At 44.9% G+C, this 10,395-nt stretch overlaps 1 protein-coding gene across 1 annotated transcript; it reads left to right on the top strand.

The window, feature by feature from the left end:
* Positions 1 to 999: 999 nt before the first annotated feature.
* PRR15L (proline rich 15 like) lies at positions 1,000 to 9,819 on the top strand. The gene is made up of 2 exons (XM_081885722.1): positions 1,000 to 1,997; positions 9,224 to 9,819. Exon 2 carries the CDS (start codon positions 9,244 to 9,246, stop codon positions 9,565 to 9,567), a length of 324 nt encoding a protein of 107 aa, XP_081741848.1. The 5' UTR covers positions 1,000 to 1,997; positions 9,224 to 9,243; the 3' UTR covers positions 9,568 to 9,819.
* The last annotated feature ends 576 nt before the right edge of the window (positions 9,820 to 10,395 follow it).

The raw sequence follows: 10,395 nt of genomic DNA, 5'->3' as shown, positions 1-10,395 counted from the left end.
AAACATGTCATCATTGCTGGTATGGGTAAGCAGGTTTGTTGTCCTAAAAACAAGAAAAACCCTTCAGCTTGCATTATCTTATGTCACAGAGGCAAAGGGATGAATTGGGGAATGTGGTTCTTTGCCATTCCGGGGTGCCTCTGGTTGGGGACGTCGTCTGGAGGCCAAGAGATGTGGTCTTGAAAGCAACGTAGTAACATGGTGATATTACCCCTCCAGTCTTACAAATGCTGCCGCCTGCTGCAATGCCCTGCGGCCTTTTACATAGGCAAATCAAGTTGGTTTCTATTGAAGGAAAGGGATAGACACAAACAAACCTGACACTGAAAATGGAAAGGGCAGAAATACCTGTGGCAGAGGATTCCAAACTTCCTAGACATTCTACATTTACTCTGGCCAAATTCCACACAAATAGGTTCACAAATAGACTCCCACATTAATGATGTTCCCACACCCCCATCCTTCAGCTTGGACACTGAGGTCCAACGCCGAGGGCCTTCTGGCGGTTCCCTCACTGTGAGAGGTGAGGTTACAGGGAACCAGGCAGAGGGCCTTCTCGCTAGTGGCGCCTGCCCTGTGGCACACCCTCCAAGCAGATGTCAAGGCAATAAGCAACTATCTTACTTTTAAAAGACATCTGAAGGTGGCCCTGTTTAGGGAAGGTTTTAGTGTTTGATGCTGTACTGTGTTTTTAATATTCAGTTGGAAGCCACCCAGATGGGCGGGGTAAAATAAATAAATAAATAAATAAATAAATAAATAAATAAATAAATAAATAAATGTTATCAGTATCTCTTGGGTGCAGTTTTTTTCAGTGATGTTGGTTCACACATTTGATTGCCAGCAATCAAGTGTCAATATATGAAATTCACAGAATCACAAATTTGTAGAGATGGAAGAGACCACGGGGGGGGGGGGGGGGAGGAATCTATTTCAACCCCCTGCAATGCAGGAATATTTGCACCCAACGTGATACTCGAATCCATGACCCTGAAATTAAGAGTCTCATGCTCTACCGACTGAACTATCCCTCAGATGTGCCAGTATATGCACAGGTGAAACAATCCTAATAACCTGGGCACTGTGTCATGAATAAGTAGGGATGGAGAACCTGTAACTCTCAAGATGTTGCTGAACTCCAGCTAGTACGGCCAAAGTCAGGGATAATGGGAGCTATACGTCTGACAACACTTGGAATAACATTGGTTCCTCATCCCTGTGAATGAAGATACTCACAGGTGGTTCCCTTGCTGCAAAATATAATTGTTAAGCACACCTTGATGTTCCAGCCAACGTCTCCATTTTACACCCCAGTTATCAGGGTGTGATCTTTGCAAACCCAGTGCCTTACATTCCACTGCATCTCAGCCCCTGTATGTGTATGTATATTATCTATATTGCCTCTGGCTTTTTCAGTCAACAGCATACACCTGAGGAAGTAAGGTGTTTACCTATGAAAGTCTTGCCCCAATAAACTAATCTCTAAAGTGCCACAGGCCTCGTCCTTCTCTCTCTCTCTCTCTCTCTCTCTCTCTCTCCTCTTCTTCTCTGCAACAGGCTATCATAATTGCCATTCTGGAATCGAAAGGCCCTGGTGCTCCCCTGGTCTCCTCAGGTGACATCAACAAAGCGGCAGCAAAATGTCTTAGCTTAGATTTCTCTCATCATGAATATTCAGAACTCTCTCAGCTCGGCCTCTCTGTTAGTTCCTGTTTACTTTAGACAGGAGTGGCTGAGTCTCCGGTTAACCTTGACATAGAGAGAGAGGGAGAGAGAGAGAAAGGGGCGCAGCACGAACAGGTATGTTGCACCTCAGCACACCTGACATGTGAGAGCCACTTTGCTACTGGCTGCCAGAGCCAAGGCTGCTTGTTTTGCCACGGAGACCTGCCTCACTGTCAGGACCTCGTCTCATCCCTTCTTCATGTTGGTCTTTTCCCATAACGGCTGAACTTGCTACTCGGTGAGAGACGAAGTTCAGAAGTCCAAGAGAGCAGGTATGTTTGTAATGGCACGGGGCATGGGGGGTGAAGGCAGAGGGAAACTTGAACGGCTCGCTGGGACATTGCGCCTCCACAAATGTTTAATTGATTGCTGCAACAGATGGAAAACCAGTGGACTGCAGTGGACAGAGTGCCGAGTCTTGATCTGGGAGACACAGGTTTCTCATCATTGCTAGCTCCTCAACTTTGCTAGGTGGCATTGGATGATACAGTTTTTTTCAGCCTAATCTACTATGCAGGGTTGTTGTAAAGAAAGCCTGAGATAAGAACAACATAACACCTGTATCTTGCCTTTGAGATAAGACGAGGAAACAAAATATATGACAAAAATGTACACACACAAACATGCAACATTAAACACTACTCATTACCGTGTACATAATTTAAACATAACAGCGAATCGCCTATGATTTAATTAATTTCACCTCTAGAAACACCTCTTAGCATTTCCATCTTTCTAAAAGTTCATCTGCACACTGGCCATTGACTCCTTTCCCCATGTTGCTTTTATATACTAATTTCACAATGACACGATGTTTATCCCTGTTCCTTTAAACTCTTGGGGGGGGGGAATAAAAAATCACTCAAAATAGCTTTCAGAAGAGGAACTGACAATTTAATAACCTACCATGCAAGGTTGTTGTGAGGGTGGGACCTTTAAGGTGCGTTTGAGATAAAATGGGAAAACAAAAATCAACTACGTAATGGCCTTTTGAATATATTCCACATCAGCAAACCAGGATTAACCCCTGAAGGTACACTTGATAAGAAGGTACTGTACGGCCAGTCCTGACTCCTTAATATGTATGTCAGATGTGCTGGCATACACAATTCCCCTCCCCACTTGTACTCACTCTATGCTTTGCAGTATACTGTAGTTATCTTAGGTATACACCTTTAAAATGTGAAGAGGTAAATGGCCCTAAGATCCTTCCCATGCAGTGGTTTTTTTGGGGGGGGGGGAAGGGTTGCACATTAAAAGCACAGTTGCTGCCCATATGATTTGCGATAGAAATAGCACATTTCTTCACCGTTCAAAGTGCCCTCTTTACTGGGGGAAACGCAATTTCCCCGACAGCTCATGCATCCCTTGCTACTGCAACAATTGTGTGAGTCCTGCAGGGTCCAATAGGACGTTGTTACCTGTGACATGAATGGCAATGAGCACTTCAGCTGCTTCTCTGCTGTCCCAAATGCCTGTACTAAGTTGTGAATGTTTTTAGAAAAACACTGGCTGGATCTAGACACATGAAAGAAGTGTTGCAGTTAAACGTGTTTCAAACTTTGTATGAGAAATTGGGTTAGCAAAAACGGGACTGCACAGCACAATCTGGTGTCACAGTGTTAGAATGCTTAACAACACGTATAAAGCACTTTTTCTTTGCCAATGAAGCTGAGTCTACTGTTTCATATGGGGTTGTTGTTTTTTTAATGTATGCAATGTTTTAAAGTTGAATACGCTCTTCTCTTATAAACTCTTGGCACAGTAGTATACAAGCAAAAGGAAAGCTGGCATTTCTTATGCCTGCAAGTTTTTATTTTATTTTATTACAATATTGTACATGTCAAAACACCCCTCCCTTGTTACTGTTTCCATGAGATTTTTTTATGTACTGGGTTTTCCACAGAAATCATAAGGTTCTCTTTCCCCTCCTGTCATTTTATCTTCACAACAACCCTGCCAAGTAGGTTAGGCAGAGATATTGTGACAGGCCTAAGATCATCCAGTGAGCTTCATGGCTGAATGAGAATTTGAAGCCTGGTCCTAGTCCAAGTACTCTAACCAGTGCACCATGTTGTCTCTCATTTATGAGGTTGGCATTTTGATGCAGGTGACACAGTGAAAGACGTACGTATCTGTGCAGCACCAATCCCACAATAAACCGACAGGTGGAACTACTCAAAGGGCAGTTCCAAGGCTGTCTAACTGTCAAACCTCTCCTTACCAAAGAATCGTAGGAACTGTATTTTTGCAAGAAATACTAGGGCTTATAAACAGCAAATTCATGCCATATGGCATGCATAAAACTGCAATTTGCATACTACAGGGAAGGCGAAGGCAGCTATGCCGCTAAACCCATTTCAAACAAGTTTCGAGCCACTTTGAAATTTGTAATGTAAATCTGCCCAAAGACAGGTGGTGTGCGCAAAAGATGGTCTCCTCCCACTCACTCCTACACAGCAAGCCATCTCTGGGAGAGCTGGGGTGGTGGTGGAGGGGATGCTTGACCCTCCAGCCCAGCCTTCTCCAGCCTGATGTTGTTTGACTCCAAATCCCAGGAGCCCCATTCAGCATGGCCAATGGCCAAGGATGATGGGAGTGTTAGTCCAGCAACGTCTGGAGGGTTGAAAAACCTGGTTGAAAAAAACCTGCGCTAGCCCCTTTCTCCTCTTCAGAGGGATCTGCCAGTAAACATAGTTGCTCACCAGAGCAAAATGTGGATTTGCACCAACCTGTCTCCCCATTAATTTAGAGGTATTCACATTATGTCCTCCCCATTCCTGCATTGCCCAGCACCTTGCTCCCTTTAAATGTGGGGTTTTTCAATCCTTAGAAAGTCCGAAAAGGCCAGGATCGAAAACCCCCGCATTTACAGGCGGAAAGCTCTTCGATGGAGAGGAGGCCATTTCCCAATGTGGACAAACCATAAGCTCTTCAGGCATGGGAAAGTCTATGGTTGGTGTTTCAACAGGGAAGCATTTCCCAGATTACCTCAGATATAGCTGCAGAAGACCTTATGCCAACGTGACGTAGTGGAACATGTGGACATTGTTGGGGCTTATTTTGAGAAGGTAGGAAGAGCATAACTTTTCCAGCATGGTGGATCAGTGTGCGTTTACATGTGTGAAGAGCATCATGGGCTGACAAGAGTGCCTGCGGTGGTGACAGAGGTCAGAGATGCCACAAAAATGGCACATCCAATATACTGTCCCCCTTCAAGAGTCCTGTCTGCTTTCAAGGTAGAGCGAGGTAGTAGCAACCATATTAGAAAGCATTGGGTACTCCTATAGGGATTGTTCAGGAGCACTGGCGGAGGAAGAGGAATGCGGGGGGAGCGTACCACCCCCGGCAGCGCAATTCCGGTGGGGTGCCATCACAGCTGCCTCCCCGGCCTGCCCTGGTACCTCCTTGGGTACCTCCTTGGGTTGCCTTGGGCAAGATCAAGTGACCAACAAACAAATAAATAATAACATTAATGATTTCAAGCCAACGATGGTCGGTCACTCACTCCTGCAGACCCTTTAAATACTGGGTGTTTGGACTCACACCCTCTGACATGCCTGGGGGGAAACCAGGATGCAAGTCTTTTGGGGCTGTGCTCCCGGGCGAGTCCCGTGACTTGCATGAGAGCATGGCATCCAAAAGCACATGTCTTTCAGAGCTGTGTTCTTGCACAAGCCAAAATGGGGTATACTAGGAGCCAATCAGAAGCAAGGATGGCTTCTGTAATTTCCAAGGTGTCTTGGGAGAGTTGAGGAGTGTGCATCACTGTCTTTCAACTTTCTAGATTCAGAAACATTCTAGAACCACTTCCGTATGAATATGTCTACTGAGAAAGAGCTGCATGGAAACATTATGTGCCAAAGAGAATTCTGGGAGGTTTTCTATGTCTAAGGATGTTTCCAGATTGTCACTGTTTTTTGAATGGGATTCAATCATGTACTGGTAAACTCAGGTTGTGCAGTTATAGTTGATTTGGAGGTTTTGCGCAACAAACCTCCTTGCGTTGGCGCAATGTCATCTAAACTCATCACAAACAAATCAGAATGAATGCTCATCAAGTAGCCACTGCTGTCAAATCTCTCTGCAAACAAATCAGGATGAATGCTCAGCAAACAGATCATCTGGAAGTGCCCTCAGTTCAGGGAGAGTGCTTGTCAGGGTTACTGGGTCCCACCATAGTTTTACATGAATTGAGATTGCACCCTAGAATAGAGGGTTCCCAAAGTGTAGCTCACAGTCCACCATAGTTCTACAGCATCTAGCACAGCACCTTATAATTACTAAACAGACAGAAAAATCATTAAATGGTTCTCCAACAACCTCAACCATTTTCTCAAGGCCCGGAGCATTGGGGAGATTTGTGAACCACTGCGTTAGAATAACTCCATACTCCCAGTTATCTATGCTTTGCTGGGGAAATGTAACAATGGAGGGAAAGCTGTATTTCAGGTACTGATCAATTCAGTATTCCAATTTTTACATCAGTTTGCAAACTTAATAATAATAATTCATCAGTACTTCAATGCAAATATCTCTTAATACACTGTACACACATTTTTATTTGCATTTTTGTCTATTACAGTATACCCATTTGTGAAAAGCATTTTGTGTATTACAGTATTTTCACGAATATGTGCATTTATATGCACCCTTTACTCTAGTGTGTACATTTTTGTATATGTAACTTGTCTAGAGAACTGCACTGCAAAATTCTGAGAGGTACGATTTTTGAAAGATGGCTATGTTTTGATTTATGTATTACCTTTAAATGTGAGCCAAATAGAATTTCTCCCCCGTCCCTACACACACAGACATTATATGTGTGTGTGTGTGTGTGTGTGTGTGTGTGTGTGTGTGTGAGTGTATCTAAGCCCTCATATATTACCCAACCCTCTCTGAAGTGCTCAGAACAGGTTACATTCTACCCTTGAGCTCATTTTGTTCTCATAGCAACAAGGTTAGGTTCGGGGGCTGACTCAAGGCTGGGCCTATTATTAGGCAAAGTGAGGTGGCTATCTCAGGCAGCTGGTTTTAGATGTACTGAAAAGGCAGGAAAATGTTAGCTATTTCATTTATTATTATACTGCCAGTAAGGGGGAGAGGCACCTGTGAAATTTTCTGCCTGATCTAGTCACCAAGACGTTTATGTAGATGGGGAGAGAAGCAGAGGCACCTTTTGTAACTCTGCGTCAGACAACAGAGGTCACATCCACACACCATATATTTAAAGCACATGTCTTTCCTGAAAGGATCCTGGGAGCTGTTAAGCGTGCTGGGAACTGCCACTCTGTGAGGAGTAAAGTACAGTTCCCAGGATACTTTGCGGGAAGCCATATACTTTAAACGTTTTATATACATTGTGTGGATATGACCATGTACTGTATCTTCTTGGGGCAACCCAGGCAGCTGTGTTTGTAGTTCATAACTCACAACTGGACCGTAAGAGTCTAGAGTGGGTTACCACTGTGTCAAACCATGTTATTTCTTCTTTCTTTATAAGGAAATAGATGGCAAGAGAAAAACAGAGTGAGAGAAGATGGGGAAGTGGGTCACAAGGATTAAGATATTAAAGTAAAGGTCAAACCTCGATTTGGACAGGCAGAAGATGAGTTAGAGCACATGCCTTGTGTCCTAGGTCCAATGCACAACATCTCTTTCTCTTTTTTTAAAGGAACAGGTTAACAGGTGATGAGGAAGACCTCTACCTGAGGCCCAGGCAAGCTTGTGACTGTAGCTAATATTGGGATAGATGGACAAACCTGGTAAAAGGTAGCTTCCTATCTACCTATGGCAATGAAGCTTAAGTCACATAGTTGTTGCAGTCCTAGCACAAGAGTGTGGGACCTGCAGTCTTCCAGATGTTGTTGAACTTCAACTCATCAGACCCCGCCAACAACATCTGGAGAGCTACATGTTCTCCACCCCTGGCACTGCTCATCCTTTGTTCCTGCCCAGGGAGGCCCTGCCCCTCAGAGCCAGTGTGTCACATGGAGCTGGGCCTCAGCAGCTGCAGCCTGTCCTCCTCTTTGCCCGCTCTCCAGCAGCCGCTATGAGCTGCCCAATGGAGGAGGCTGGCTGTGGCAGCCATGGATAGGCCATGGATAGGCCACTCCCCTCGCAGCTGCTGAAGCCACACCCACCATTGCTCGGAATAAGCACCAGTTCATCCCTGTCCCCTAGTTCGGCAACGGCAAAACTGGCGGAGGAAATAAGGACATTCTGGGATCAATTCAGAAGCCAGGGTGGCTTTCATTATTCTGGGACTGTCCCTGGAAAATCGGGACACTTGGAGGGTATGAGACTGAGCAGGCACACAGGTGTCCCTTAGTCTTCACCATGGCAAGATGTGCTGTATTTCCAGTCAAACTACAGTTATTCTTTCTAAATTTGCACCTATGGATATAAATTAGCACAATGTAAATTGCATGCAGCTCTGTGCCTTTTTTTAAATTAAAGTAATAGGTTTCCTCCTTTTCAGCAATATGTAAGTGCCCGTTCTGCTGAGACGCGGGTGGCGCTGTGGGTTAAACCACAGAGCCTAAGGCTTGCCGATCAGAAGGTTGGCGGTTCAAATCCCCGCAACGGGGTGAGCTCCCATTGTTCGGTCCCTGCTGCTGGCCACCTAGCAGTTCAAAAGCATATCAAAGTGCAAGTAGATAAATAGGTACCGCTCTGGCGGGAAGGTAAATGGTGTTTCTGTGCGCTGCTCTGGTTTCACCAGAAGCGGCTTAGTCATGCTGGCCACATGACCTGGAAGCTGTCTGCGGACAAACGCCTGCTCCCTCGGCCTATAGAGCAAGATGAGCGTGCAACCCCAGTCATCTGTGACTGGACCTAAGGGTCAGGGCTACCTTTACCCTTAAGTGCCCATTCTGCTGAGCTCACAAGCCAAGGCTCTTGCTGTTAGTGCCTAAGGCCTCGAGGCTTCAGGATAACTATTTGCCTTGTGTAATCTGTTACTAGAAATTGGGATTTTTTTCTGGGGTGTGGGGAACAAAACAAGATTTGGAATTCTAAGGAATTAATCCCTGGCCAGCCTAAGGGGAAAGAACCAGCCCAAGCCACAAAAACCTCAGGCTCCTGCAGATGACCTGTTTTTTGAACATTCATCCTGATTTCTCTGCATAAAGCTTGCCTGGAGGTTAGGCTACATCCAGCCTTCACTGAGCATTTGTTCTGATTTGTTTATGGGGTGGTTATAAAACAAAGAACAATTCACATTCATCCTATTTGCCTGCGGGGTGTTTATACATATTCCTGTCAATTGCTCATTCATTTCAAGCTTTTCCTTGCATTTCTCTGTCACTTTCCTAGAAGTGTGTTTCTTTTTTTTAATGTGGGTTTGTTGCACTAGTGCAACAGAGTACTTTAATCCCCTTCAGTTGTGCAAACCTACATTTTTTTCAGTACACGCTTGTATCTTGCAGGCAAAATGGCTAGCAGTCTGGAGGCACCTCCTGATAATAATAGATCTGCTTTCCCCCCCACATTCAAGGGTGTCGATTCCTGGCCACCATGGCGGAAAACAATTATAGCTGGTGGAAGCTGACTTTTCTCCGGAAAAAAAAATCCACCCCCAAAGTATTGTATGAAAGCCCAGATATCTACGATGTCACCAACAATGAGAACCAACAGGAGGGTATGCTTGCTGACGGGGGAAACAGCGGGAGCAGCGAGCGCGAATTCAACGCCCGGCTAGAGAAGATTGTGGACAAGAGCACCAAAGGGAAACACGTCAAAGTCTCTCATTCAGGGCGCTTCAAGGAAAAGAAGAAAGTAAGGGCCACATTGTCAGAAAACCCCAATTTTTTTGCTGACAGCGAACGGGACGAGAAATAAGGAGGTGGATGAAAGAGAAATGTTCTCTTCACATGCCCTCATTTGAGGATGTTTCTCTGGTCTGAGAGAAGCGTACGACACATGCATTTCAACTCATTTGCAAATGAAGTTTAACGAGGGACCACCTGGGCTTTCGAGATTGGGTCCTGATTTTCACTTGAAAAGAAAAGTTTCCGAAGAAGATGAACTTTATTAATGTTACTAGTCTTTTTTTTAATTTAAGGAATAAAGCTAATAGTATTTAAAATGCAAGACAGGAGAAGCCAGAGGCACAGCAGAGAATGTGTGGTGCAAGTATCATATTCAGAATTGCTTAACCAGTTACCCCTGGATACCATTAGGAACCCTATCGTCCCAGTGGTGCTATCAGGGCAAGACTATGGCTAAGGTTCAGGGCTCCAGTCAGCAAAATTACACACACACACACACACACACACACACACACACACACACACTCAGTAGGGCTAGCTTACCATATTTTGAAGTTAAGAGAATACATATTTACTACCTATGGAGGAGAAGTACCATTAAACCATAAAGTCTAGTTTCAAAAATTACCATAGTGTACCACCATGTGACCCTCATAATTGGGGTGCAAGTTGAGTCAACATGTTTGCCACCCAAGGTTAGCATCAGCACATGGCATCCTCAGGCAACAGCTGGGACTCCAGCACTCCAGCTGTGCCAATCAGCGCTGATGGCTGCCTCAGCCACGGTTTCCTTGGAGGTAGGTTTATCTGGTTGCAGTGGCTCAGTCTGAGAAGCTGCCCACCACTGAAAATTTCCCACAATGCCCCAGAACACTCAGTGTAGTAGAACTTTTTTGGG

This window comes from Podarcis melisellensis, assembly GCF_964234715.1.
Source record: "Podarcis melisellensis genome assembly, chromosome: 13".
NCBI classification, from domain to species: domain Eukaryota; kingdom Metazoa; phylum Chordata; class Lepidosauria; order Squamata; family Lacertidae; genus Podarcis; species Podarcis melisellensis.
This window is presented reverse-complemented; position numbering and strand designations above follow the sequence as displayed.

Excerpts from the sequence above, each read along its gene's own strand:
- PRR15L (XM_081885722.1), top strand. The coding sequence starts at position 9,244 with ATGGCGGAAAACAATTATAGCTGGTGGAAGCTGACTTTTCTCCGGAAA.